General features: G+C 47.6%; 12 protein-coding genes across 12 annotated transcripts; 8 read left to right on the forward strand and 4 right to left on the reverse strand.

Moving 5' to 3' along the window:
• Positions 1-295: 295 nt before the first annotated feature.
• Positions 296-1,990, forward strand: EDB82DRAFT_479490 (glycoside hydrolase; the record flags this gene model as incomplete). Its single annotated transcript, XM_025737075.1, has 1 exon — positions 296-1,990. The coding sequence occupies one exon, from the start codon at positions 296-298 to the stop codon at positions 1,988-1,990; it is 1,695 nt and encodes a 564-aa protein (XP_025591972.1).
• Positions 1,991-3,145: 1,155 nt separating this feature from the next.
• EDB82DRAFT_511645 (uncharacterized protein) lies at positions 3,146-5,119 on the forward strand. The gene is made up of 3 exons (XM_065608904.1): positions 3,146-4,663; positions 4,714-4,790; positions 4,846-5,119. The coding sequence occupies exons 1-3, from the start codon at positions 3,398-3,400 to the stop codon at positions 4,979-4,981; spliced, it is 1,479 nt and encodes a 492-aa protein (XP_065463194.1). The 5' UTR covers positions 3,146-3,397; the 3' UTR covers positions 4,982-5,119.
• A 116-nt stretch (positions 5,120-5,235) lies between these two features.
• On the reverse strand, positions 5,236-5,552 carry EDB82DRAFT_528857 (uncharacterized protein; the record flags this gene model as incomplete). Its single annotated transcript, XM_025737078.1, has 2 exons — positions 5,236-5,450; positions 5,501-5,552. The coding sequence occupies 2 exons, from the start codon at positions 5,550-5,552 to the stop codon at positions 5,236-5,238; spliced, it is 267 nt and encodes an 88-aa protein (XP_025591974.1).
• Positions 5,553-6,554: 1,002 nt separating this feature from the next.
• EDB82DRAFT_528858 (uncharacterized protein) lies at positions 6,555-7,894 on the forward strand (the record flags this gene model as incomplete). Its single annotated transcript, XM_025737079.1, has 4 exons — positions 6,555-7,532; positions 7,602-7,690; positions 7,746-7,752; positions 7,820-7,894. The coding sequence occupies 4 exons, from the start codon at positions 6,555-6,557 to the stop codon at positions 7,892-7,894; spliced, it is 1,149 nt and encodes a 382-aa protein (XP_025591975.1).
• Positions 7,895-9,027: 1,133 nt separating this feature from the next.
• EDB82DRAFT_479493 (uncharacterized protein) lies at positions 9,028-9,474 on the forward strand (the record flags this gene model as incomplete). Its single annotated transcript, XM_025737080.1, has 1 exon — positions 9,028-9,474. The coding sequence occupies one exon, from the start codon at positions 9,028-9,030 to the stop codon at positions 9,472-9,474; it is 447 nt and encodes a 148-aa protein (XP_025591976.1).
• A 164-nt stretch (positions 9,475-9,638) lies between these two features.
• Positions 9,639-11,943, reverse strand: EDB82DRAFT_451323 (tRNA synthetases class II-domain-containing protein). The gene is made up of 3 exons (XM_025737081.2): positions 11,734-11,943; positions 10,765-11,687; positions 9,639-10,722 (listed from the first exon to the last, which is right to left on the reverse strand). Exons 1-3 carry the CDS (start codon positions 11,891-11,893, stop codon positions 9,760-9,762), a joined length of 2,046 nt encoding a protein of 681 aa, XP_025591977.1. The 5' UTR covers positions 11,894-11,943; the 3' UTR covers positions 9,639-9,759.
• A 1,389-nt stretch (positions 11,944-13,332) lies between these two features.
• On the forward strand, positions 13,333-14,377 carry EDB82DRAFT_289939 (uncharacterized protein). Its single transcript, XM_065607413.1, has one exon. It carries the CDS (start codon positions 13,619-13,621, stop codon positions 14,315-14,317), a length of 699 nt encoding a protein of 232 aa, XP_065463195.1. The 5' UTR covers positions 13,333-13,618; the 3' UTR covers positions 14,318-14,377.
• Positions 14,378-14,413: 36 nt separating this feature from the next.
• On the reverse strand, positions 14,414-14,989 carry EDB82DRAFT_511651 (uncharacterized protein). Its single transcript, XM_025737083.2, has one exon. The coding sequence runs from the start codon at positions 14,843-14,845 to the stop codon at positions 14,438-14,440; it is 408 nt and encodes a 135-aa protein (XP_025591979.1). The 5' UTR covers positions 14,846-14,989; the 3' UTR covers positions 14,414-14,437.
• A 1,156-nt stretch (positions 14,990-16,145) lies between these two features.
• EDB82DRAFT_511652 (uncharacterized protein) lies at positions 16,146-16,884 on the forward strand (the record flags this gene model as incomplete). The annotated part of the gene is made up of 1 exon (XM_065608905.1): positions 16,146-16,884. A coding segment is annotated over exon 1 (221 nt), but the record flags the coding sequence as incomplete, so codon positions are not given.
• A 4,008-nt stretch (positions 16,885-20,892) lies between these two features.
• EDB82DRAFT_578858 (uncharacterized protein) lies at positions 20,893-22,704 on the forward strand. Its single transcript, XM_025737086.2, has 2 exons — positions 20,893-21,822; positions 21,869-22,704. The coding sequence occupies exons 1-2, from the start codon at positions 21,053-21,055 to the stop codon at positions 22,572-22,574; spliced, it is 1,476 nt and encodes a 491-aa protein (XP_025591982.1). The 5' UTR covers positions 20,893-21,052; the 3' UTR covers positions 22,575-22,704.
• A 277-nt stretch (positions 22,705-22,981) lies between these two features.
• EDB82DRAFT_561108 (heterokaryon incompatibility protein-domain-containing protein) lies at positions 22,982-24,925 on the reverse strand (the record flags this gene model as incomplete). The annotated part of the gene is made up of 2 exons (XM_025737088.1): positions 22,982-22,996; positions 23,045-24,925. The coding sequence occupies 2 exons, from the start codon at positions 24,923-24,925 to the stop codon at positions 22,982-22,984; spliced, it is 1,896 nt and encodes a 631-aa protein (XP_025591983.1).
• A 691-nt stretch (positions 24,926-25,616) lies between these two features.
• EDB82DRAFT_511661 (uncharacterized protein) lies at positions 25,617-27,212 on the forward strand. The gene is made up of 4 exons (XM_065608906.1): positions 25,617-25,873; positions 25,918-26,019; positions 26,065-26,368; positions 26,417-27,212. The coding sequence occupies exons 1-4, from the start codon at positions 25,633-25,635 to the stop codon at positions 27,132-27,134; spliced, it is 1,365 nt and encodes a 454-aa protein (XP_065463197.1). The 5' UTR covers positions 25,617-25,632; the 3' UTR covers positions 27,135-27,212.
• Positions 27,213-27,328: the final 116 nt, after the last annotated feature.

Raw genomic sequence — 27,328 nt, forward strand, 5'->3', positions numbered from 1 at the left:
GTGCTCGCGTATGATCTCCCTGCACTCAATATGTCATAGTGCCTACGGATCTCACGTTAATCTAGTTATTCTTAGAACCGAAGCTTGCGTGTCAAAGAGTGGAGAGCGTCAATCAATAACTGTTTTACACTGTCTAGGATCCTTTTTTTGCGGTGGCTTTCATCGTATAAGATCTGGCTTCCCCTTTCATGCTGTCAGCATTGAATCCTTCAAAGGTCTCAATGGACCTCAATTGAACTATATTTCCCTCCTTCCTTTCCTTTTTTTGTATTTTCATCTCTATTCTGTCGTAATCATGGGTGTAGCTTTACCTTTTCCAGCGTCGAGGGCGATCTTCTCTCTCCTCATCGCAGGCCTCATATTTTATGGCCTTTTTCACGAAATACCAACTTACAAATCTCCCAAGATCAATTTCATTCCTAGCAGCTATGACTGGAGTAGACATAAGCTACAAAATCCATTGGAATTGAGTAGTATGGTGAAACCTCCTCGTGGTTCACCTGCCAATCTCCCCCGAATTCAACACGACTTTTCCAATCCCGAATTGAGAAAACGAGAGCTCGCAACAGCTGATCAACGACGAAAAGAAATTAAGCAAGCTTTCCAAAAGACGTGGAGATCCTACGAAAAGCATGCTTGGGGACGTGACGAACTCAAACCATTGAGCTTGGAAGGTAGTGATCCTTTTGGTGGGTGGGCCGCTACCATCTGCGACAACCTCGACACGCTATGGCTCATGGGTATGAAGCGAGAGTTTTACAAGGCCGTCGACTACGTTTCTCGCATGGACTGGGATCTTCCTACCAGCACCGGTTTTAATGTCTTCGAAACGACCATCAGACATCTTGGCGGTTTACTTTCGGCGTACGAGCTCAGTGGTGAGAGTGCCTTGCTGGCCAAGGCAATTGAGCTGGGGGATTTGTTGTATGCCACCTTTGACAACACAGAACACATGCCACCACACACCATCCATTTTCGAGACCTTAAAGATGGAAAAGGTCATCCTGAACCGCGACAGAGTACGGCTAGTTTGGGTAGTATGAGTATGGAGTTTACTCGTCTGTCGCAGCAGACCGGCAACCCCAAGTATTACGACGCAATTGACTTTATCACCAAGGCATTTGAGAGGACTCAAAACGAAACAGCAATTCCTGGACTTTGGCCGATTCAGATTAATGCGCAGGATGGATTCCGAGTTGACGATGATACGTTTGGTTTGGGTGCGAACGGTGATTCTCTTTATGAATATCTCATCAAGGAGTACGTTCTCCTACAAGGTCTTGAACCGAAGTACGAAAAAATGTACCTCAAGGCCGCCGATGCTGCGATTGAGCATTTGATGTTTCGACCGATGTTGCCGGAGAAGGAAGATGTGCTCATGCTGGGTGAAGCCTCCATTGCTCCTCGAACGAAAGAGGTTCGATTGAGGACGGACGTCGAGCACCTCACCTGTTTCGCAGGAGGAATGTATGCCCTCGGTGGAAAAGCCCTTGGACGAGACGACCACGTTATCGTCGGCGAAAAACTAGCCAGAGGCTGCGCAAAAGCATACTCTGCCTATCCAACTGGTCTCATGCCCGAAATCGTCCACGTCGAACGCTGTCCAACTCTAGAGCCTTGCGAGTTCAACCCAAGCTCCAACAAAGAACCACTCGGATTCCGCGCCAGAGATTCAAGTTATCTCCTCCGCCCCGAGACCATCGAGAGTATCTTTTATCTCTACCGTATCACCGGAAAGGAAGAGTTTCGCGATATCGCGTGGAATATGTGGCTTGCGGTTCGCGGTGCTGCTGAGACGGATGAGGCGTTTGCGGCGGTGATGGATGTGAATGCGAAGGAGAAGATTAAGCATAAAGATTCGATGGAGAGTTTTTGGATGGCGGAGACGTTGAAGTATTTTTATCTTATTTTTGCGGATGAGGAGGTTGTTAGTTTGGATGAGTGGGTATTTAACACGGAGGCTCATCCATTGAGACGGATGGTGAACTGAGTGTATTAGATCAAATTGATAGAGAATGTATAGATAAAATAACAAACTTAACAATCCACATCAGGTATCGTGCGTGCGATGTTTCTTGGCCGGGCTTGGCAGCGGCCATCGGAGGCGGGTTGGTGAGGAGGACCCCGTGTCCAACTCAACGAAGAGAGGGCGACAGAGCTTCGTAATAGCTCCCAGGTGACATGATTTAACAGATAATTAGTGCCCGTTGTGATCTGGGTAGAGGCCGAACTTTGTGTCTTTCTGTTTTGTGAATATGTGTATCGTTAGCCACGGTAGTTTGCAGATGCACACATCCTGTCAACAAACAACAATTTGATCTCAAAATGTTCCATTTCAATCTATTAAACGCCCTGCACAGTCAATATGCACTCTCCAAGCCTCGCCACCTCCCTAGCTGTCCCTCCGGAGCATTGAGGATACTGGACCAATCTCACTGTCCCTCTCGTGAAGGGCGAATCAAAGTAGCTTACATCCGCCGCCACCAACCCCATGTTATTCCAGTTTGGCTTGCTGTAGAAAATCCGCCCGTCTTGTTGGAGACACCGATAGATTACATACGTCAGAGCTTAGGATTTCGTTCATGATTCTGTCTTTTGTTGTCGGGAATGCCTTCGCCCGCTCAGATGACCAGAACTCGACGTGGCCTGGCTCTTGTAACCAACTCTGAAGCATATTGGCCGAGTTGACTTGATGTATGCTGTCAATTTGCTGTTTAGCTCAAATTGGATGTACTGACTGACCTGTGTTGTTAATTCCGCCTTGGGTAGAATTGTGTTTTTGTGTTTGCATTGTTTGTCGCAGCATCGCCTTTAATTTGAGAGTACCCTTGTTTCCTTAGGATGATGATATACTTTTCACGTCTCAGCATGTTTCCTTTTTGCTTCTACCTGGTAGATGAGCAGAGCCACGCTTAAATGCTCTTGCTACCTGCTCACAATACGTATGCTTTGCTCATGAGCAGCGGCTTTCTGTGCTCATGAGCAAATGTCTCGGTCCACGCCTTGCTCGCGAGTAGTCTGGGACAGCTCTAGTAGCGCCTTTTGGGGAACAAAGCAAGGTTGACAGGGTCGGCCCTGTCGATCATCCTCCTTACGGTTAGCAAAACAATATCCCGAGTAATCCATGGCCAATAGCACCTTGACATGATAGCCCAAGCTGTGAGTAAGATAGTTTAAGCCTCTTGCTCGCAAGCTCTCAATCCATCATCAGTGAGCAAGGGTTTGAGTTGGAGCAGTCAGATAATGAGCCTAGCTACCGAGAGGGCCTCAAACAGATCTCACATAAATGCACATATATTCGGCGAACCACAACAATATGCTGATATATTCGAGATGCCTTCCCTTCGGTAGTCAATAAGGCAGCACCTGGTTTTTTTGTGTTTGAAAATAAGCCAAAATGAGATCCTTTTCAACCCCTCCGTTTGCTGATCAACCCGCAGTCTATGGCGCCACATGTGCTAGCATCGAGACTTTGGTACAATTCGATGGACTCTTTGCCGGAATCATTGTCTTGGACGAAACGGAACCCACCATTAATCGTCCAAGAATTGGCGGGAACGGCTTTCAAGCCACTCATCATAGAGGAGGTTCTGTGACCAACACAGCAGATGGACAATCTTGCCGCGGCCACGAAAACCCCTGGGATTCCATCCGCTTCATTCGCGATGGAATGGAGCCTCTTTGGGCCCGTTTTGTCAACGTCGCGGTCAATTTGAACAACGTGGCCATCAACAGCATTCTTGACGACTATCAAGACGCTAATGGACTCCGACACACAGGTGCCATTGCTCTACGAAACGTCTTCAGTGGGCCTGTCCCCAACGATCTATGCAAGATTTTTGCTATTTGCTGCTTCTCGCATGTTATTTCTCATCTCTTGTGTGAGAGAAACAGGCTAGCCCAAGGCGATGTCCTTGCTGGTGTTCATGTATGGCTGTACACTCTAGAGAAAGAACACGAGCGAGAGGCTTTCAAGCTGCTTGTTCAAAATCTTTGGCCCGAATCTCAGCATCATCTACATCGCATGGACCCGGTACCCCCTTTCCAACCCGGAACCATAAACCCTTCTCTAATCAACATACAACCAACAGTGATGTCTCCGACCAACCTCCAGAACTTCGCCAATCTACAACAAGGCTTCGGCTTTTCCCCCGATCTTTTGAACGATACCAGCCGGGATCTGGGGCCATCATCGCCTCATTGGCAAGGTTTCAGTCCAGAGCTATCATATGTCTTCATGAGCTCATGGGCATCGACTCCGTTATCTACTACGTACGATTCGCCGATACCGTCACAATACGATGCACAACTGGGTCAGTCGCCTCCAGTTGCATCAGCCGATCCCAACACATCGAGTCATCTTCAGCAAACCTCTGTATTCACTGCTGTGGTACAGTATGTTCAAGAGAACGGTGGCTTCTGGTACAATCTTGCTGGTCGCGGGTTAGTGTCAAAGGACTTTAGGGAGTGTCATGCTTGGAGCCAAGAGAGGCTGTCGCACAAGAGAGAGATACAAAGATCTTTCATTGTCCCACTTTCGTCAGAGAAGGAGACGCGCGACTTGGTATCTCGCAGCATAGTCACTGTTGCCGAAGCTTTTGTCGAACGAGGATTGCTACAAGAGCGGGAGGAGATCGAATTTTACATGAAATGGGTTGGAACGGTGCGTAAGACTCAGAAATACAAAGGTCATGCTTGGCTAACTACTCACAGTTGGTGTTCAATAATCAAACTTCGTCCCGTGAGTTCCGCGATTGGATCCATGGCTTTCGTAAAAGTTCTACCGCCGAGTTCGTTATGTATATACTGATGCTCTCCTTAAACAGACTCGCTAATATCTGTTAGGAAACCCTTTTCATGTTCGCATTTACATTGCGACTACAGAACTGACCGATCCGCCAATCTGAAGAGACACGTGGAGCTGCCGCATGACAATAACGGCAAAGCCAAACGAAAGAACAAAAAGTCTCGACGAAACTAGAGATACTGTTGTCTACACATATGGGCGAATGGCCATACAATTATTGGGTAGTGAGGTACGATAGAAAATCCGGTAAACTGTACGGATGGTATATGGATCTCGAGGGACTATATGTATAAATAACAAAAACAATCTGACACTATTTGCACCCAATCGTGAGACCATGATTGACTTGTTTCCGTACTCGTACAGCCAGATTTGAATCAAGACATTGGCTCTTTACATTATCAACACATGGTATCTTAAACTCCCTTTCAAAATTGATGCGTTGCCCCGCTTCTGTAGTCTTCAAATCCGTTCAAAACCCATGCCGCCTTTGCTGCATTTTTGACCTTGACGTTTTTGCGTCGTGACTTGGTGTCTTTCGCCTTAGGTCTCGGTTTGGCGATGGCTCGTTCGGACGACCAGACATCGGCAGCGAAGACAACAGTGCTCGGTTCGTTTAACCATATTTGCAGCATCACAGGTTCTAGTCAATGTTATTGAAGGTTCTCAAGAGAGGGCATTTGGTGATTTTACGTTGACTGTTGTCTTCCGCTTCCAACTGTCTAAGTTGCTCTTCCGTTGGCATATTGACGTATCGACACGAACACTTGTGAATAATTCGAGGTAAAATTTAGAAATATCGATATCTTCTCCACTCAACTTAATATACAGTCTGTCATATATACATATATATATATATATATATATATTTATTTATTGTAACCTTTACAGCTTCTCCTGACCGGAAATGCACATTCACTCGGAGCTGATCAGAGGTACGCGGTGTCAATCAAACTGACAAAACGCCCCAATAGATAACTATGGTGGCTGCTTTAGTTTCGCTCAATCGTTTCTGATTGGTCATTTATTTGCTGAGCTCCTGGGAGCAGGTTTTTGGGAGAAACGTTGGAGACCAAGCTCCAGAGCCGGGCTCTTGGAGACATGTTGGAGCTCTCTTTGGAGACATGCTGGAGAACAGAGTCCAGAGTCCAAGGTGAGTCATTCACTCAGCTTCTACCGTTACGAATGCTATCCCGGAGCGGTCAGGTGGTCAGGTTAGTAACATATGCTTGAATAATTGGCCAGACCTTTGTCAACCACCCATGATCGGGATACCACTCCGAGTTCTCGGAAGTCGCCTCATGCCGACGCAGGTCAGGCACGCAGCTGTCACCAACTCTGACCTGTCTAGAAGTCTCGTGACCGGAGACGTTGACCGACAAAGACCGCGATAACGGTCCTAAACTTCTAGCCTGGCGTCATAGACTTCTAGCCTGACATCCACGTGGATTTTTTGGGGGATGCTGCTAGGCCGCGTGTTTTCTAAAGACAAGATGCAGGTACGCAGATTTCTAGCCTTATTAGTATCCACCTGTCTAACAAACCGTTTAACCACTATCTACATCTCCCTCCACTTCTCTCTCCACGATCCAGAGCTAGCTACCATCGTGGGTACAACACCACGATAGAGTGAGCTCTAGACAAAATCTGTGCATATGTCAGCCTCTAGACAAGATGCCTGTGCCCATATACCAATGCCACCTACTGAATATTCCTCTTTTATTTTTTATCACCCAGGCACTTACTTATGGCAATCACCCACCCTACTCCTGTTGGGACGCTGTCGAGAGCTGAAGGCTTTCTTGCTTGTCTCATCTGGATTAACTCGACGCGAACAATTGTTGGCGATGACTTGCATGCAAATCCTACTTTTTTCCAGGATACTGAACAAGGGGCAGTTCTCCAGAATGTCTATTCTCAGCTGGAAGAAACCCGTTTACGGTTGGTAGATGCAACACAAAGCATTGCCCTTTCATGCCGGGAAGACACCCTCAATTCGTTTGTCAATCCCACATCCTTCTACGAGACTGCCGTTAGTGGCTTTCACAACACTCTCTTGGGCCTACCACCCACTGCTTTGAGCGACGTTGCTGCGCTTTGTGCTATGTCGCATGCCATTTCATTCTGTTTATATAGTACCCGCACTCCCGTCGATTTTGAACCCTTCTCCAATTTTGATCTGTGGAGAAATGCGATCAGCAATCATGAGCATCGCCAACCATTTGATGATCTGATCAAGGCTGCCTGTCTAGAGCCTTATTTGACTGCCCTGGCCAATATCTATCCTGTGCCCCAGTACAGCAATGACATGTTTGATGGTGCACTCGAGTTGTCCTGGGATTCCGATCTAATTCACCCGAATTTTTTCCTCGCTAGTGAAAATGAGGACTGCAGTCGCAATGAGAGTAGCCAAGCTCCAGATTTGCAGAGCTTACAGGGGTCGTCAATCGTCGTCAATTTGTCACATTTTCTAGAACAATGCGGAGACCCTCTGTTTAGGCTCTTCAGTCGTGGGGCGATGGGAAATATGTGCCTTTGTATCGGCACCTCTGTTTCCAGTCCGGCTGCGTCTGTTGAACGCTTGTTCATGCAAATTCTACGAGACGATGCATCTCTTAAGAACCCAACTATCCAAGGAATCTTGTCTGTTGTAGATAGATTCGTCGATCTTGGCTGTTTGCAAAGCGCGGATGAAATGCGAGACTACCTCTTGCTACTCGGAAAGGTACATTGCGCCTCCGACTTCCTGACTCGCATTATCTTAGCCTGTGAATGAACTGACAGTACCTATCAGGGGCTATTGGCATCCGATCAAATCTACTTGGATTTTATTCAATGGGTACCGAATTCTATGACCGAAGCTGCGAATCGCATCTCCCCACTGTGAGTCCTACCCTAAACCGACAACCATTGGTCGTGTATGCTAACAGTATATCAGAACCGGAGTAAGATGTCCTAGATGCGGAAGATCTGTTAAATATGAGAAAAATTTGAAGCGACACATGGCTACAGGAAGCTGCCAAAAGTCGCCGGGACCAGCGACTCGACGTCAGTCACTTGTTTAACAAGGGCGCCAACCTGGAGTAAAGGAGTATAAAAGGTAATGGATAGAGACTGCCAGAGTCATGGATAACGATATAGAGAATGAGATACAGAATGGGATTCTAGAATGGTCAGATAACAGGATGGCGGCGTTTAATCTTAATGTGAATATTTTCCTAAACACGTTCTCGACGAGCGAATTAGATATCTAGGCTGACTGAGCTCTGTGAGACCTGACTACGCAACAAGTGCCGACTGTGCCACACAAACACGCGGCGATATTCGCAAACAACCCGAAAATGTCCGTTAGTGTTCTACTGTGGCTTAGATGTTGCGACGTTTGCCTCTGATCGTCGTCATGAGAGGAAGCACGTCGCGAGACGGGTAGACTTCACTGGCGGCCTCCTACCCTAGTCCTAGCGTGGCAATCTACCCACGGCAATTAAGCTTGCTTTTGAGTTGCCCTTCCCGCTAAGCCAACGAGCATGGGGTAAAGTGAATTAAAATTAACGTATGAGTCAGCACCCTAGACACTGGACAGCACCTGTCTACAGAGTCTGGAGTAAAAGTTGGCATTGGCGATCGACAAGACACGGCTATCGGCAGGAACGAAACGTGAAAGAGGCTTGGCTGACATACGACTGACGATGCGTGTTAGTCCGTTGCTGGACGACGTGTTACCCGAAATAGTTGCACCTATACTTTAGCCAGGAACAAGAAACTGAAATCGGAATGACTTGGCCATCGGCTGAAACGAAGAATGAGTAAATAGTGGATGGGGGCGATACTAGAAGCGTGCTGGTGATGACATACTAGAGGCGCAGGCCTGAAAACAGGTTTAGATCTGCGCAGGGGAAGGGGATTATCAACGTCTCATTGGTTGAAAATAAAACAGAAACAGGGGCTTACAGGTGGAACATGACGCAGTTCAGCCGTGGCATTCATGCAGGGCCTGACTTAGTCCCCAACCTTGCTGTCAATGGGAAGCCACAGCGGTCTAGCTTGAGCTTAGGCGTACGAGGAAATTACAGAAATCTATATCAAGGGGAGGACCTGCTGTTTCTCTACTCTTCTTTTCATCATCATCACAACAAACAATCTCATTAACTCTTCAACTCAACAACACTACCTTTAACCTCCAACTTTCAGCCTTCATCAACTACTTCCAAACCTTCAAGATGCTCTTCACCAAGGTCGTTATCCTCGCCGCCGCTGGCCTCGTCGCCTCAGAGGCCGCCCCCCAAGTCACCCAACCCGCCGTCCTCCGTCGTGATCTCGGTGACGACCTCAAGAACTGGGCCGAAACCAAGGCCGGAGAAAAGGTCACCGACGTCGAAGAGTGGGCCAAGACCAACGCCGACAAGGTCCAGCAGTGGGCTTCCGAAGAGGGCGGCGACGCCAAGAGCTGGGTTCAGGACAACTACAGTGACGCCGGCAACTGGGTTTCCACAAAGGCCGACGCCGCCAGCACCAAGATCGAGGCTGCCATCAGTGGTGCTTCCGCCAGCGCCTCTGCTGCTGCCAACGACGACGACAACGCTGCTGCTAGCCTCGGTGGTCAGTCTGGTGTTGTTGCCATGATGGCTGCTATTGGTGTTACCGCCTTTGGCTTCTTCCTCGCTTAAGCGTTGTTACTCTTTTTTCGATCGCAAAGATACCTCACGCAGCATGTACATTTCTTTCAAGCAACTCGGAGTTTGGGACCCTAGGGCATAGAGTGTACCACATAGAATGCGGACCTGGCTCGGAGGGATAATGACTAGGACATCAATGAACTCATTCAAACTATTTTGCAACTTTCTCGACGTGACAATGTATGTGAATGTTGGTCATGCCGATGTATGTTGTACATATGTTTCTATAATACAGTTGTGATACAAGATCTATTATCCAAGGTATCCACACGAGAGCTACTCCCTCCTCAACTGCAACCCGTAAGGTTCGAGTTGCTCATCCGTCAATCGACTAGGCGATTTAACAAAAGGATCCTCTCCCTTCATCGTCTTGGGAAACGCAATCACATCCCTTACTGTAGCCGTATCCGTCAACAACGCCACAAGTCGATCAAAGCCCAACGCAAAACCGGCATGTGGCGGACATCCAGATTCCAACGCCTCAAACAGATGCGCAAAGTCACCAATTCGTTTGTCTGTCATTTGTAGAACGTCACTCATGATGAACTTTTGTACTGATGCAATGTGGATACGTTCGCTGCCGCCTCCGACTTCCACACCGTTGAGAACGAGATCGTAGGCTGCGCTCTTGGCTTGGAGGGGGTCGGTGAAGAGGAGTTCCAAGTCGGCTTTTGAGAGTGGTGCTGTGAAGGGGTGGTGTGATGCTGCAATGCCTGCGGCGCCTTCTTGGCCTGGCTCGCCTTTCTCGGTGGGCTTGAACATGGGGAAATCTGTCACCCAGACGAATTGTAACGATCCTGGGTCGCCGAGACGGGGTGTCTCCATTTGTCCTTCTTCGATGAGGAATTTCCAGAGAGCAATGCGAACATCGCCTATCTTTGTAGATCCAGAGCAGTATTGGCCCTTGGGCTTCTCTCGTGCTTGAAAGATGACCAGGTCACCTTGCTCGACACCTTCGTCTCCCGCCACAAGGTCGATAACGTCCTGGAACTCGAAACCGAGCGACGAGAAGCCCTGGAGAGGCGCTTTTCTGTCGCACACCAAAATTTGAGGCTTTCCGTCAGGGTTGTCGGCTAGTGAGCTTGGTAGGTTGTCCATAAACTTTGTGACTAGCTTGCGCGCTTCGTTGGGGTCTTCTGTAGAAATTGGGAAAGTAAAGGCTTCTATCAGGGGGTCTTCGAGATGGGTGATCATGCTGACAAATTGTTTGTATGGTTCGAGGTCTGGGAGTGCGTGGATCTAGACAGTTAGCTACGTACTAGAAGATTGTGAAAGACATACCTTGTTGGGAATGCGCAAATCTGGCTTGTCGCTTCCATACGACGATATACAGTCTTGGAACTTGAGGGTTGTGAATGTATGCGCTACGGGCTCATCTGCTGGACGTTCGCCTTGAGGGATCTCGGACAACACAGGAATACGCTCTCCGCGGATCTCTTGGTAGCTATGCGCCGGTCGTAGCGCCTCAAGAGCGGACAAGATAATGTCATTCACATCCTGTCTCACTTTTGATGCGCCTGCAAATGACCACTCCATGTCAAGCTGGGTAAACTCGGGTTGACGATCCGCTCGACTATCCTCATCACGGAAGCATCGCGCCCATTGCATGTACCTCGAAATACCACTAGCCATGAGCGTCTGCTTATATTGTTGAGGACTTTGGTTCAGAGCATACGCCTTGCCGCGCTGGCGAGTTGGCACCAAGAATTCCCTTGCGCCTTCGGGCGTCGACTTGAACAGCGTTGGTGTCTCGATATCCGTGAATCCCTTCTCTTGTAAACCCCTTGTCAACTCTCCCTTCAGCCATGACCTAAACTTGAGTCTCTCTTGTAGTTCTTGGTGGAATCGGATTTGGTAGTGTCGCTTCTTGGGAGGGAATTGGACTTCGGGTGTAACGATGAGGTTTTGAGGGACGGTATTTAAAGCTCGAATGTCTTTGAGGTAGACTGTCGTTTTGGATGTATTATCGGCTGACTCGGCCTGACCACTGACGCTGATGACAACAGGACTATATGGAGGAATCTGTGTAAAGAGGGCGTGCGCATTGGCGTCTTTCTTTGCGTCGGAGCATATTTGGATGGTTTCGCCCGAAGGTGTGGTGAGGTCTGCGAATGCGAGTTGTTTGTGAATTGTTCTTCGTTTGCTTAGGAAGCCGACGCATTTGTCGCTGTTGTCAAGATCGAGCGGGATATCGGAGTTGCTATCTGCGCATGTCAGTAAAGAGATCAACAGCGATAGAGAGGAACGTACACTTATCCCAAGCGCTGAGGATGTCGCTACGTGCTGGAGCTGCGACAATTGAGCTTTGAGTAAAGCTTCGGGGGCATTGTCGCGTGCGTAGGAGTGTCAATGGTCTTGCGAATGCCCCATAGCGCAGTGAAGCGCGGCAGCGGGCGAGAGGGAGCACCATTGCGGAGTGCAGAACTATGTCTGAGTCAATTGAGGCATTGAAGTTGTAGGTGGGCCGATTGTGTTTGACAATTTTAAGAGTCTCGGTGAGCTTCGGTGAGGGAGGGGTACCCCACCAACCAAGGTCGACTTACAATCGACCTCCTGTAAGTTTAGGAGCTACCTCTTCTAAAACTTCAACAATCTGCAGTATTTTCTACAAAAGAGGCTTGTTAAAGCAGAAAGAAAGACAATTGCCCATTTCCTGGTAGAAATAGATATCAAGTATTTGTATTTTAACTTGACAGAATTTACGCAACGTTACTGAAATATCTTAGATGTTAGTTAAAAACTCCCACTTACAGGGCCCCCAATTGTGCATATTTACCTACGGGTGGCCAACAGTTGCTGCCTATCGCTCCCTTGCAGTTGAAACACAGATTGCAATGCAACACCATCGTTTTTAACACCATAAATGACGATTTCTCGATCGAAATGTGCTGGAAGCCAACATCGCTAAAAGCCACCAAACATGGCGGACGACTCTTCATCAGTAGCATCCTCAGTCAGCGAATCAACCCAGGACTGGCCTCTCAACAAAGACGATGACGAAACGTTAATACCAAGCCTTGCCGACGTTCAACGTACTTTTATTGATGGAAAAAATACCTGGAGAGTATTCCTGGCCTATGCGAGCACTGTAATCCCAGGTCTCTGGCAGGCAAATGCACTGGATCCATACATCACCCTTGCAGACGTCCCAAGCCTACCAGAACGGCTGCCCCGGCGTGAAGTGATATACGGCAGGCCATGCTGGGAACTGCCCCTCGACGTCGTGGGTACATGTGAAGATTGTGACACCAACAGTGTATCCCTTATCCATGGTCGCCGAGTTCCGTTCTATCTGTGCACCGAGCATCCAATCCGCTGCAATGTTGGTCCAGATGCAGCATCACTCGCCATGGGTGTCGGCTCAACAACGACAAATAGTCTTGGTGTACTGGTCATGTGCTAGTCCTACATACTTTCCGTTCGGCTTCTCGAAATGCAAGGCCGGCAGGTTCAATACCGTACGAATCGTCTCTGGCCCGGACGCCAAGGCAGGCATTTCATCGACCTCGAAGGCTCATCACCCTCGCTTATCAGCTGGCTTTGTGCGATCCTCAGTCCCATAATGGGTTGGGAGGCCAGAGATGAAGGAGCATTACCGCCATGGGTAACTTCTTTCGCATCAGAAGTCAATATTTGTATCAAGGCTTCAGATCCAGCTACAGAAATCTGATCGCCCCCAAACTCCTCTGAAGCTACAGAACTTCTCCTCGAGCTATGCCGACTGTTCAATCTTGGCCTTGATGCGACTGACGCTGCCTTGGAACCAATGCAGCCGTACAAAGCATCGTTCTTGGCTACGCTTATGATCCCCTTTTACAACTTCATGGGGCTCGTTCCCTGTCTACCTCCTCCACATCTCACCAGACCCCAAACAAAGTTCACTTTATACAGTTCCCATGAACAGAATATTCAGAGGTACGTTGATGACATGCGGTATTTTATGGTTCTCAGCCTGCACCCTCCTCTATGGAGTATCTTTTGAGAACCAGAGGTCGATTGCAACCTGGTTAGTCCGTGGCTTGCGTCAATCTTGGACACACTAGAGCCATTGATTGAAAAGAAACAAGTTCAGATTTTACTCAATGTCTTTCTTGAGCGCCGACCTCGAATCTTTGTCTGGTGGGTAGCTCTTTTCATGCTTGGCGACGTGGCCGTCCTCGACTGGATTCGACGATATCTGGTAACAATGGAAGAAAAATATGGATTCGGATCACTATCACCACCAGACCCAATGGTGTCCGCCTGGACTGGGTCCAAACAGTCATTTCTAGATCTCGAAAAGGAGTCTATTTATACCAGCCGGGATGATTTCGTGTCCAGAGCCGACCTACTTCGATGTCGCTTTGATCTGAAACTTCAAGATTCAGCCGGCTCAAATCTATCATGGCGACCATTCGGATCCATACAGAAGAAACAGGTTGAGCTCGAACTCCGGCCGCAACTCGAAACCAAGTATACCCGCAAGTATCACTCATTCACGTGGTACATCGACAAGAAGCAAGCAATCTCCGACAAAGGCTTTCGAGTGTGTACTGGGAGAAATGTGCACTTTCTAGATGAAGATAACTTGGGGAAAATGCTTCCGCCTGTCAACTGGTTTCCGAGAAGTGTTCGAGCCATTAATGTCCGACCGTCCAGGGAGTCTACTCTCATGATGATGGAATTTCTGATAGAAGACGCGGTAGGCAATCGTGACTGGGCAATTTCTGGTATGAAAGAGCGTGAGAAATTTAGTTGGTTGCGTGACTGGGAAGGCCTTGACTTTATGGATGGAGCACTGACGGATGTCGGGAAATTGGTTAAGGCACCATCATGGTTCCTTCAAATGGATTAGGGGTAGATATGATTGAGGACAAAGGCGAGGTAGCATTTCGGAAGAGTCCCTGAGAGGTTATGGGTCAACACTCATTCATTGTAGAATATGACATCTTTTCTCCGAGTTTATCTGATAACCTCATTTGATCTGTTCAACCAATGCCTCAAAGTCAATCAAGGCCCAAACCTCTGCAAACTTGCCATCAACAACATGATAAAGAGTAAACTCTGTAGTTTCCACCTTGCGCCCAGTCGGTTTGTATCCTCGAAATTCACCCTCATGCGTCCCAGTGATTCTGAAATGCAATGAAAGATAGTCACCCTCGATGACTAGACGTCGTAGTTCCCATTTCCAGTCAGGAAACGCCACCACTAGAGGTCTAAACTGAGCAACAACATCGTTTGGGTCTAGGGGTTTGTCCATGATATTGATAGGGGACTTGTAGAAGGTCTTCATGCCTTCAAAGTCGTGTGCGTTGCAGCATTCGAGGTATTTTTGGTAAAGAGATCGATATTCTTCTGCTTTAGAGGTGGTTGACTCTGACATTGTTACTTGATGTAGATGTTGAGCTGCTGTGTTTGATGGACTTGAGATTTAAGATAGCTATTTGAGAGAAGTATGATTGTGCTACTTATACTTACTCGACTGAGTGTTATGATATTCTAATCGACAGCCAAGAACCATTTGTGCTGATGGATGATTAGGCAAAGCTTACTGCACTGCTTACATGGGTTTGTCATCAGTCAAGTTGCAATGACTGGACTAAGAGTAAGCGCAGCATATAACTATAATAGGAATGATAATTTATACTGCATAAGTTGTCGAACCTTGATAGTGCTGGCTGTATCTGTTTTGGACCCACACATCGGATCTGGGAGCCGCTGTCTAGGCTAAAGCCAATATAGCGGGAACCCATGAGCTCGCTAGTCGAAAGGCTCTTATGAGTGTCTGAAGTCAACCTTTATTTCTTTATTCTGCTCCCAAATTGTATCCAAAGGGCGACCGAATTGGGAAGACGCCAAACGCAACGCCAAGCACGATCCCCGTTTCTTTTACGTGACAAGCGCATCATAAAAAAACTCAAGACACAACGCCTTCCACAACCGTTCCTCGCCTCTTGCACTCAAGCTTACCGATCCTCAGAGTATCAGAGGAATTAGCTGCAAGGAGCACAAGTGACGAAATTGTTAGGTAAGTTCATGCTATGGACCATAATTCTTTGGCTAACTTTCTTGGTACCCTCTAGCCGATTACCACACTGATGACTTCCTCGTGCCTCCCGGATATCATTCCGCCATCAAATATGAATTCGATGAAGAACAGGCTGATGCCATTATTCAAACCGCTGCCTACCCCGGTCTAAGTTTCCAACTGATCACGTTTCCCACAACTGATCGTTACAATATTCATCGGCCACTACTAACACCGATCGGACTCGGCCCACCCACGCTGGAGAAGCTGCGTCAGGACATGGCGTCCCGTCTTAAGGAACCGCCTCGAGGAAAAGCTTTCAAGTGGAATTTAAATATCAGACTCGGCTCACTCGAACCGTCGACACTCGGTATGTTGCAGGAAATCACGAAGCGTGTTGGAAACCCGTCAAAAATAATACCGTTTCAGCGAACTTCTTCGCATGTCGGACTCGGCTCACTTGATCAGCTACCAACCGAGCTGTTGCATGACATCTTATCCCGTCTTGATCTATATTCTTTATTCAAACTTCGGCAAGGGGAATTGAGATCGAGACAGACGGTAGACTCAGTATACAAGTATCAGCTGATGGTCACGTATGGAATCGAACTTTTCTGCGCTTGCTACGAATAAGACTTGCCGCCGACATTTCTCTGCTTGAAATCTACGACGCGCTCTGTACCAAGGCCTGCAGTCTTTGTGGCGAATTTGGCGGGTTTATGTCCCTCTTAACCTGGAAACGATGCTGTTTCAAATGCATCAAAAATGCGCTGGAGATCCAAATGGAAACTCTCGCCTTTGCCCAACAGGAGTTTTCGCTCACTGAAGCTGAGTTGACCCAATTGAGGTCGTTCAAGACGCTTCCTGGAAGTTATGAGAGGTTTGGAAAAAATACAATGACAGCATTGCCATAGTTTCTATTCATCAGGCTAGGTTGGTTTGCAAGCGACCATTACCTGCACCAGTACAAGCCCAGTCAGCGAGCTCGGAAGAGGACAACGTATTCAACTTAATGGGGTCCTGCGCACTCCCATATTACAATCAAGCAACCGGCAATGTCGAATGGGGGGTATGTTGTGTTGGGTATCGCCTTGCTTATAACAAAGGTATTACCAACAATGAGAAATGGGGACACGACGCTAGAAGGAAATTGCATGCACAAGATGGCTTTTTGGAACATTTTCGATGGTGTGAACAGGCACAGCTACTATGGAGAACGAGCAACAAAGGGAACAAGATACCACCAGAGCTACCGGAATTTATTGATTCTTTTTGACGCGCCCGAGTCCTGGCACTTCCCTCAACTACCTAGGCAGAGAGAGAGGAGAAAGGACAGCAAGTAAAATGTTCTCTAGACTTTCTACTACATCTTTCTCTGTAAGAGCAATAGAAGAGAATTATTACTAAGTTTCCATTAGATTTTATTAAACACGCGACGAACCATCGGTAAAGACAAAAAGCCTGCCGCTGGCCATTCAGTGGAATGTCTTCCCTTTAGCCCTCCTCGAGCTGATTCTTGCCAGATTTACTATGCGTTCGAGTAGCTCTGCTCTGTGGGTAACAGCCGCCTTCAAGTCGTGCCACGAGTCACAAGCCGTGCATTACTCTTTCGTTATCTGTCCGTTCTGTTCCGTGTACTTTTCGCGCGCGTCTGGCTTGACCAGGTGACTGGAGCAATTGTTTGTCGCATTTGCCCAATTCTTTGACCACTGAAGTCAACGGACCACTTCTTCGCCGCTGACTGGGATGGCAAGTTCAAGGCATGTTCATTCGATATCATGATGAAAGCCGCTAACAGTGATATAGGAGGCCATGAGTGGCGAGATCGACCTTTCCAACGATGATGCCGTTGCCGTCAGAATGATAATTCGATACTTGTACATCCGGATCTATGTACTTCCAGAGGTGCCTGCTACAACCAAGGCTAGGAATGATTGCATCAAAAAGACCGAGCCAGTGTCCGATTCAGCGAGAAGACATGTGGACCAAGCTAGTCCAAGCTTTTCTTCAACTTCAACTTTCGATTCATCGCCAAGCTCTGCTCGCACTCGGTTCAGGGGCCAAGATTCCGGCGTCTGATGCAGCAGATGGAAACGGCCGGACTGCAGAAGAGTTCATGCCACCCCCAGGATCGGCTCTCAAGGGAGGAAGCTGGCAGTTAGAGACATCGATCATGTTGTCGACGAGCTGATTGAAGAATTTATACCACCACCGCGATCAGCCTTGATGACCCTTGAGACATCTTGCCGCTTGGGACGGCGCGAACTAGACTCTTACAAACCTCCAACAATACTGCTGAGTGCTCAGAAGACCTCAGCCATCGCTAATCGGGAGCCTGTTGATGTTCTCTTCGCCACTCACGAAGACCAACAGCAGCAGGAGTAACGACAGAGAGAAACAAAACACAGCCACAGCAGCATCCCTTCGGAGGCCATTGTTGCTATAGCGAGGTCGCTTTGTCTTGTAAAGTCTGGTTGTAGTGCTCAATTGCTACAGGTTTGACAAGTTATAGCATGTTAGGGACTGGTCGCACAATTGTTAGGATAAGATGAATCAAAGATTGCGTTATAGTATTTATTAATTAGCTAGCAAATATTAACGTCTTGCGTTGCGTCTATCCTCAAGCTATTAGAAAAACTGACCGCTGGAAACATAAGGGACGAAAAACAGGTCAGTTTATGCTACTTAGACTATGGTTCTTAGGCTGTCTAGTTTTGTATCCTAAACTCAGAGGCCAGCCCTCCTACTACCCTCTACGTCTTCAACTGTTTGAATCAAGTTCTTCAACGCTTCGGTATCCGCATGTCTGGCCAACGCCAACAACTCTGGCATCCCTGGCATGCCACCCTGGACATGCCCCCAATGTCCGTCGGTGTGGATGGTTCAGACGAGACCAACCCTGCGCGAACCCCAAATATCGGACATCCATCTCATCCTGCCATCATGGTGCTAGTCCTGTCGAAAGTAGGGTTCCTCTCCGTCAAAGCTGAAGTCCTGTAACAGAGGCAACCTTTCGCGGATGCTGTCAAATATGGTATCGCACCTCAAAGGGTTGACATATCAGCCAGGCTCGCGTGCGTTGGGTCTGGTGTGTAGGATATGGGACGTCTGACATCATAGGTGTTGCCTTTTACTCTCTTCCAGCCTTGAAGGCTAACCCACTTGAAACCTCGGGTTGTAAAACAAGATAATGGGTAGCTATCACGCAATGATGGAGGTATAGGCTTGTAGGAGTTGTTTCAAGCACCCAGCCGAATTGATCCTGATGCAGAATGGTAAGACCTTCCAATTGGGTGCCCGGGGTGGAGTAAGGGGTCCCGAGTGAAGGGCATGTCCTGCAGCGGCTTGCCTGTGAAAGGCGTATCTTGTGGTGGCTTGCCTGTGCCGGCTATAGATGATTAGTTGCAGTACCATTAATTTCGCTAGCGCAAGCCCAATTGGCAAATACTGAGGGTATGAAATCAAATATGAATCCATCTATTACATACCTTTTATATATAATATCCAACAAACTCCGTTGGGCTCCTGTTGGCCTCGGTAAGCAGAAGTTGCTTGAAAAGAGTCAAGAACTTACGCTTCATCTCTGGCTCCTCGAGGGGTATATCGCCGGACTTGGTACAGACTCCGTAAACGTCGAGCAGATGTTGAGGGCCGCGTTCGTAGCAAGGCGCAGAAAAGGTTCAGCCCATGCGAGACTATCACCTGGTACTTCTACCGTCTGTCTCGCTCTGATATTTGTCTGTCGAAACTCGAGTAGAGATATATATATTGGGAGTGAGGAGGACCGTCGAGGAGATCGGTTAGTAGACGGGGGAAACCATCAGCTTGGTGATCAGTACGTGAACGAAAGAGGTGCAGGGTCGAAGTACCTGAGAAAGATTAGCCGCTTGTAGAACAAGAGACGAAGTCAGTGCCTAGACCAGACCTCTTCGAGTGTCGATATAATATACGATATAAGAGACCAACATTTCTGCCACCTACTCGGGGCGTGTGAAGGTTGTTAATGGTGATAATCTCAATGAGACGTCGAGGATTTTATAAGACTGGGTGCTCGATGATTAGGTAAGAATCCCGTCCGTGACAGAAGGTGGTTTCAACCAATTAGACGGCTGTGACTTCGCATCCACAGGCCTTCCAGGCTCTGCAAACACTAAAAGCTTGTTTTCCAGTGGTAAATACATGCACCAATCGACATGGAATCAATCAAGACAGGTGAATCTTTGATATCCTGTCAAACAGGTGGAAACAACGATAAGAAACACGGGTCATTACAATCGATCTGCTGATTCCATTACAATCTATTCATTGATTTCATCACAATCTACTTGCTCATGTTTCTATACGTCTTGGCCAATCAATGAAATATGTAGTTGATTTGGCGTAGGCAAATAAAGTTGTGCATCCACTGTCATTCATCTTCCAAACTCAGCGACAACAAACTTAGAGTTTAATTAAACCAAGACGGTGAGCCGTTGGCTTTTTCCAAGACAACCCAATTCATCGACATTCCTTGATGTAACGCGGGGAAGCTAATGTTTGTCTGGCAGGTCGACATGCATGGAAACGACAAACGGAACGACTCCCGGGTATATTCCGTCCCGATTCTTGGAATCAAGCATGTACAACCAGCCATACACATCTCACGAGAGACTTTGATTCAGATCTTGACCGGACTTGTTCCCACTCTGTTCGATTCGCCTCACAAGGCTAGGTTACAGTACATATTGCCGCAGCGAACTAGTAGATCATTGCTATGAATTGAAGTAGTTGCAGATGGCAAAAGTCAATGTAACACTCGATCGACCAGTCTGTTGTTGTTGTTTCGTAGTAGGATAAGATGGTCGGTCGTGGACGGAATCAAGTACAGATTGGGCAACTAACGGATATAACGTTTTGGGTGGCACAACTCAATTGAACAAGGTTCTTATCTATGATCTGGGGGATACAAGACTAGCTTTTTGTTTCTACCCCAGACAATACAAAAGAACCGGTGAGAAGATATGTATGGGTCCGACTAGTCAGTATCTAGATAAACGATTTATCGGTGGCAAGGCAGCGGGAACGAATAAGCTTGAATGATGCTTATTATTACACTTATAAGCTAATCAATCGCGTGCTATCAAAAAGACCCGCCAAGTCTATGGACCTGCCCGTTATCAACATAGTTCAGAGCGAGTCAAAAGTTCCCTGGCGAGGTGTGATTTGAGTCGGCGCTAGTTCCTGGAAGAGGCAGTTCCTGCGGGGGACAAGACCAGACGCCAAGATTCGATCGCCATATTAATCCCTGGAACTTCCTTTTTGGGTTGAGCGCCGTAATCGGAGTTTGGGGCATGATTGGTGCATTCGTTATTGTGCTATGCAGAAGTGCCGTGTAGTCATTTATCCTATCACCAAGAAGCACAGCCTGCTTGGTCTTGCCTGCCTTTCCTACCTGCCCAGACCTTGGTATGCACTTGCCAACAGAGACACAATGATCGACACCTATAAATATCAATCCACTTCCACCATCAACATTCCCTCCTCACCTCTTCTTCATCCCTCTACTCACTCTCGTTCGTCAACATGAAGTACTCTACCGTCCTTGCCTTGGCTGGCCTCGCCGCCGCTTCCACCAAGAAGCCTCTCGTCAATGAGCTCAAGCTCCAAAAGGACATCACCCTCAAGGGTCTCATGGCTGGCGCTCAGAAGCTTCAGGACATTGCAGAGGCCAACGACGATACCCGTGTCTTTGGAGGCAAGGGTCACAACGCCACCGTCGACTACCTCTACAACACCCTCAAGTCCCTCAACTACTACAATGTCAAGAAGCAGCCCTTCACTGAGCTGTACTCTGCCGGTACCGCCTCCCTCAAGGCTGACGGTGATGACATTACTGCCGCCATCATGACCTACACCCCCGCTGGTGAGTCTTCTGGTGCTCTCGTTGTTGCCTCCAACCTCGGATGTGCGGCCAGCGATTTCCCCGCCGAGTCCACTGGCAAGGTTGTTCTTGTTAAGCGAGGAGAGTGTGCTTTCTCTGCCAAGTCCACCAACGGAAAGGCTGCTGGCGCTGCTGCCGTCATCGTCTACAACAACGTTCCTGGCGAGCTCAGCGGTACCCTCGGCGAGCCTTTCGGCGATTTCGCTCCCATTGTCGGCATCAGCCTCGAGGATGGTGAGGCTATCCTTGCCAAGGTTAAGGCTGGCGAGGTCAACGTTGACCTCAAGGTTGACGCTACCGTCGAGAACCGTGTCACCTTCAACGTCATTGCTGAGACCAAGGAGGGTGACCACGACAACGTTCTCGTTGTTGGAGGACACTCCGACTCTGTCGCTGCTGGTCCCGGTATCAAGTAAGTTTACACGCTTTAAATTTTGATTTTTACTAACAACTCTCAGCGACGATGGCTCTGGTATCATTGGTATCCTCAACGTTGCCAAGGCTCTTACCAAGTACCGTGTCAAGAACGCCGTTCGCTTCGGTTTCTGGAGTGCTGAGGAGTTTGGTCTTCTCGGATCTTACGCCTACATGAAGAGCATCAACAGCTCTGACACCGAGATCGCCAAGATCCGTGCCTACCTCAACTTTGACATGATTGCTAGCCCCAACTACGTCTACGGTATCTACGACGGTGATGGTGATGCCTTCAACCTGACCGGCCCTGCCGGTTCCGACGCCATCGAGAAGGACTTTGAGAAGTTCTTCAAGACCAAGCGTCTCGCTTCCGTTCCTTCCGAATTCAGCGGTCGCTCCGATTACGCCGCTTTCATCGAGAACGGTATTCCCTCTGGTGGTCTCTTCACCGGTGCTGAGCAGCTCAAGACTGAGGAGGAGGCCAAGAAGTTTGGTGGCGAGGCTGGTGTTGCTTATGATATCAACTACCACAAGGCTGGGGACACCATCGACAACCTGAACAAGGAGGCTTTCCTCGTCAACACCCAGGCCATTGCCAACTCTGTTGCCAAGTACGCCAAGAGCTTCAAGGGTATTCCCCAGGTGAACCACCTCACCCGACGAAGGGACGCCGACCACGCTCAAATCTTCAAGCGCACTAGCGCTCACACCCACGCCCACGGTGGTCCTTGTGGTGCTGTTGAGGTCTAAACAGGTGTTATTAATTAATGTACTATGAGACGAGTAGTTGCTTATTCCAGGGTTGAGAACCTGGTTTGTAGAGTATGAAAAGCATGAGAAGATGAGTAATGAGAATACAATAAACATTATAATTAACACCAATCATGTGAATACTGAAATCTGTGAGCTATATAAATGCAATTAATAAGTAAACTGTTAGGCGAAAATGCTGAAAATGCTTACGCTGACATTATTTAAGCTGACTCTTATAACTACGCACAATGGAGGAAATATTCTTTTTCGTGGATGGCTTATACGCCGGTAGGAAGTCGAAGAAACTTTAATCACATGTTATCAAACGTGGTATTGCCTCGCGAAGTTTACAAGAATTCTTTCCATGATTGAAGTACTTTTGCATCGGTCGTCTATACAGCATTTCATACCTCTAGACACTATTGACTATTAGAGGCTTGGGGTTATACTAGCGTGATAAAGCATACATCTTCCTGGGGAAGCTGTTTGTTGGCGTCTCCTTTAAAGTCCCAGAGCTCACAGGGCCCTCTCAATTCCCATTCTTCCACATCGGTCCACGTCTGAGTTAATTTGCACGGTCGAAGGACTAGATAAACAGACAGACCACCAACTGTTGCAAAAACCATATCTTGCGTAGAGCACTCGAAATTGGCAAGGCTGAAACGACCGTCTGCCAGGGTGAAGAAACATTGAGCGTGGCCTCCATGAAACGTGTCGGTTGGCTGCTCGTCCAGCTTTGAGCATTCGTTCTTCTTCCACTGCCGATAGCCTCTGGTCTCATAGAAATAGCAGTCTGTCAAAATCTGCTCTCTGAACAACTTATCTCTAGACCTGACAGGTTCTTCCGTTGACTCGTGGTCGGTAGGCAAGCCAACCATTCCCCGGCAAGTACGTATTGCTCCAATGATGGCATCGCAGGACAGAGGAGTGTCAGTGGTCTTCTCAACACCAAAATCGGAAAGATCCAGGACCTTTTGAATATTACCAACAAATACCATGCTTAGGCGCAGTCGGTTGTTGGACAGAAGCTCAAAGACCTGGCGACCGGGGTAACTTTTCGAAGACAGCGTCAGAGGTATTGACGCTTTCTCGGCCATCGTTAACGTTTGTGACCAGTCGGGTACCCAAGATGGCAAGACCAATTTCTTGTTTGGCTTGTTGTATGCAAGGAGCACCGTCGTCTGCGTTTCTGTCATTGCTTTCCATGTCGCTGTCATGTACAATTCTTCAATACTTAGAGAATAATCTGGCGTGATTGGCTCGGCGAAGCGCCAGTTATGAACCAGCCCTAGCAGTCCATATATTCGGTCCCGAGGTTCTTGGCAGCGCCTGTTTCTGGTGGCTTCCAATAAAAGAACCAAATCAACATGATTGATTACCTGACTCTGGTCATTCTTTTGTGCCGAGTTGCGATGAAGATTGAGGTCCCACAAATGTCCGTCAACGTGACCGATAGCAGGTGCACCCAAAGGCGGTAGTCGCTTCCAAGTCGACGCACAGCAAGAAGGAGCCTTTGTTCCTGCGAGAGGCAGGATTCGTTGTGTTGCAAGTAGCATCATGTCTAAAGGAAAGACGCAGACTCCAAAGTGCACCGACACGGCCTTTGGAAGCACCGCTTCTTGGAATGTCCAGATCCTAGAGAACCACGGCTGCTCCACCATGAATGAGAAAGTGTGTATCGCAAAATCCCAAAATCCACTGATAGCCGTTATATCTTTCTCCAGCAAGCAGAAGTGGTCGCTAATGCATGTCAACAACCCAATCGCTACTATATCCATCATGATGTAGCTCAATGGCTGGTTGCCATATGTCGCAAGCAACGAAGAGAGATGGACGTCTCTTTTGTCGCCATACCAATGGTATGGTTGATACTCGTCATCTTGGATCTCATCTTCTTGTTGCTGCCGATTCGAACCTGGGGTCTCGCAGAGATAAACTTGAGCTTCGGTAGTACGTTGATATATCTCACGCATCATGTTGACTTGATGTCCTTTCTCGACGTTGTCGCTTTGGTTGATGCAGATAGAATCTGCCCAAACTGTGCGCGGACTTGCCTTGCGTCTCAATCGGCGAAGAAACCATGCCAGATCTGAGGGAACGGATATCGTGTCATCGTCGACTATAACAGTGTCTCGAATATCATTCCAGCAATACGATAGTGCTTCAAAGCGAGGTGATGGTTCGTCGTCGAGCGAAACCGTCTTCAAGATGCACCTGAGTCGCTCACGAAAGATACCTGGTTGGATTACGAGGAGACGAATCTCTCTGGCCGCAAGTGGTTTGTATATTGACGGCTTTGACCCCGGATCGGGAAGCAGAGGCTCTGAATTCAGGGTTTTCGATGCCATTATTGAAAGTTGAAGATAGCATCTATAGATTGGAGATAAGTAGCAAGCGAATAGATTATGGATTGTGGCTATACAAAACTTCTAAAGCGGGGTATCAATCTTCAAGTAGTAATATGTAAACCAATAGCTCTATGAGTGGCTCTATACCAAGGAAGAACAACTACCTGAGCTTTCGAGGAGAGGCTTGGAGCATGAGGGCACCTGGGCTTCTACCCTCCGATATAGACAGGGCACATTCTATCTCATAACCACCTACGTCTCTTGGATTGATGGATGGGGACCCATTGTCCTTCTCTTCGCAACCAAGGATTCCTATGACGATTTTGCATGGAGTGGTCCTGTTCGTATTGAGAACCCGGCCAACGAAATCGATCCAGACATTTTTTTGGGATAATGATGGGAAGGCTTATATGGAAGTTGCTGCAGGCATTTATGTCAGTGAAATTGACATCGAGAAGGGCACTGCAACTGATTCTTTCAAGATCTGGAATGGAAATTGTGATCGAACCTGGTTTGTAGAGTATGAAAAACATGAGAAGACAAGTATTAAGAATATAATTAAAATTATAATTGACATCAATCATCTGAATATTAAAGTCTATGGGGGAGACTTGTATAAGTGCGATTAATAAGCGCACTTGTTTAGGCAAAGGGACAAATATTGCTTACGCTGACATCATTTAAGCTGACTCTTACAACTACGCACAATGGAGCAGTCGTTCTTTTTCGTGGATGGCTTACACGCCGATAAGACCTCGAAAAGGCTGATGCGCCAACATGTCATGAAAGGTAAAAATGCAGGCAAAACGTTTCACCGACCGTCCAAAGTCGGTCAAGTTGCTCGATATCACGCCCTGGAAAGAATAGCACGACCTATCGGCACTCAATTTTTCACTTTTCCGTTTCCTGTACCGGTGACCAAGGTTGCCAGTAAAGCTCTCCATGACTGTGAGTTGTACATGCCATTTACTCTACTGTCACTGATGCGTTAGTCTTTAACCTTACCATCAACCTGATTTATCCGACACAGCTGGGATTTGATATTGAGCAATACAAACTACGATGGCTAGAAATCATGTTTCTCAGCAAACCCGGTATTTACTCCCTCAAAGTTTATGGCCGTGTACTAACCGTGATAGCATACGATTGCTCTCTGGCTCTGATACAATCTTCCAACGAAACATACCTTGGCGCAGGCTACAGCTGTTCGAATTCCCTTTCGTGCCTATCGCAAACTCTGGACCAACTATCGAGACGACTTGCAACGAACGAGGCTTTATCAGATCACACACTTTCTATTGTCATGGCGCTTATCAATCATGAGCAAGTAGCAGGACACTACGTTGAAGCTGAGGCGCATGTGAAGGGTATGAAAAGGATTGTTGACCTCCGCGGGGGTTTGGAGAAGATAGAAGATGGTGCTGTGGCGGCCAAGATCTGTCGGTGGGTGAGTTATCCGAAAGTGATTGTGCGGACACTGACTATTGGAAGGACTGATATTCTATTCACTTTGCAACAAGGCGACTATCCGCTGTTCCATCGCGATAGAATACAAGAAATACGACACTCTTTGTCATTCCGAGGCTTCACGTTACAGAACGTAAAAATAAGCCACTTCACGAATCAGGCTGTCCTCAAACAAGCCCTTTCTGATCTCATGGGAGTTTGCAACCTATTCAACAAGCACATCGACAAAAAGCCTCTCGATCTGATCGAATTTCAAGAGATTTTGATATCCATCTGCTACCGACTCCTACAATTCAGAACACTGAATGAATCTAGGCTTATACAAGACGTCGATTCGGCTCATCATATTGGATTATTAGTATTCATGGTGTCAATGTTTTGGAATAACCATCAAAATCGACTTGCCAAGCCTGGACTGATAGCGGCCTGTATCAAAGAAGCTTTGGAAACGTCGGATGAACTTGGGGATGAGTTTATGTTTTGGATGTTGGTTCTGGGAGGGATCTCTGTCTCGGAGAAAGAGGATCTGGAGTGGATGGTGATACGATTGCATCAGAAGGCTCAAGAAATTGGCGTTGTAACGTGGGACGATGCACGGAATTTCTTGCTCAAGTTTCCCTGGATGAGCGTTATCCATGATATATCGGGACAAACGCTGTGGAATAAGGTTCGGAGTTTGGATATGGAGTTAAACGACGGAGTTACGGCCGATGGATCATCCTATTTTGAGACATGCTGTTAATTCCGTTAGAGTTCCTTGCCTACCGATATGATATTATCATCTATCATAATGCAACCAATCAACTCTAGCAGTATAGTGTAAGATCTTTAACCCAATTGAGTAGTAAGTCTCCCATTGGACAACATAGTCTTGGCTTGACTGGGTTTCCAAATCGGGTAGCAAGTCTCTTATTGGTTCATGGATGTCGTACACAC

The sequence above is a fragment of the Fusarium venenatum genome (assembly GCF_020744135.1).
Source record: "Fusarium venenatum strain MPI-CAGE-CH-0201 chromosome Unknown EDB82scaffold_4, whole genome shotgun sequence".
Lineage (NCBI taxonomy): Eukaryota > Fungi > Ascomycota > Sordariomycetes > Hypocreales > Nectriaceae > Fusarium > Fusarium venenatum.

Bases quoted from the DNA above. Each gene is read 5' to 3' on its own strand.
- EDB82DRAFT_511645 (XM_065608904.1), top strand. From the start codon at position 3,398: ATGAGATCCTTTTCAACCCCTCCGTTTGCTGATCAACCCGCAGTCTAT. The intron at 4,664-4,713 runs GTGCGTAAGACT...AACTACTCACAG, and splicing joins ACATGAAATGGGTTGGAACG to TTGGTGTTCAATAATCAAAC. The intron at 4,791-4,845 runs GTTCGTTATGTA...AATATCTGTTAG, and splicing joins CGTAAAAGTTCTACCGCCGA to GAAACCCTTTTCATGTTCGC.
- EDB82DRAFT_511651 (XM_025737083.2), bottom strand. From the start codon at position 14,845: ATGTCAGAGTCAACCACCTCTAAAGCAGAAGAATATCGATCTCTTTAC.
- EDB82DRAFT_578858 (XM_025737086.2), top strand. From the start codon at position 21,053: ATGAAGTACTCTACCGTCCTTGCCTTGGCTGGCCTCGCCGCCGCTTCC. The intron at 21,823-21,868 runs GTAAGTTTACAC...AACAACTCTCAG, and splicing joins GCTGCTGGTCCCGGTATCAA to CGACGATGGCTCTGGTATCA.
- EDB82DRAFT_289939 (XM_065607413.1), top strand. From the start codon at position 13,619: ATGCTTGGCGACGTGGCCGTCCTCGACTGGATTCGACGATATCTGGTA.
- EDB82DRAFT_511661 (XM_065608906.1), top strand. From the start codon at position 25,633: ATGGAGCAGTCGTTCTTTTTCGTGGATGGCTTACACGCCGATAAGACC. The intron at 25,874-25,917 runs GTGAGTTGTACA...CTGATGCGTTAG, and splicing joins CAGTAAAGCTCTCCATGACT to TCTTTAACCTTACCATCAAC. The intron at 26,020-26,064 runs GTATTTACTCCC...TAACCGTGATAG, and splicing joins CATGTTTCTCAGCAAACCCG to CATACGATTGCTCTCTGGCT.
- EDB82DRAFT_451323 (XM_025737081.2), bottom strand. From the start codon at position 11,893: ATGGTGCTCCCTCTCGCCCGCTGCCGCGCTTCACTGCGCTATGGGGCA. The intron at 11,688-11,733 runs GTACGTTCCTCT...TGACATGCGCAG, and splicing joins CCTCAGCGCTTGGGATAAGT to ATAGCAACTCCGATATCCCG. The intron at 10,723-10,764 runs GTATGTCTTTCA...CTAACTGTCTAG, and splicing joins ATTTGCGCATTCCCAACAAG to ATCCACGCACTCCCAGACCT.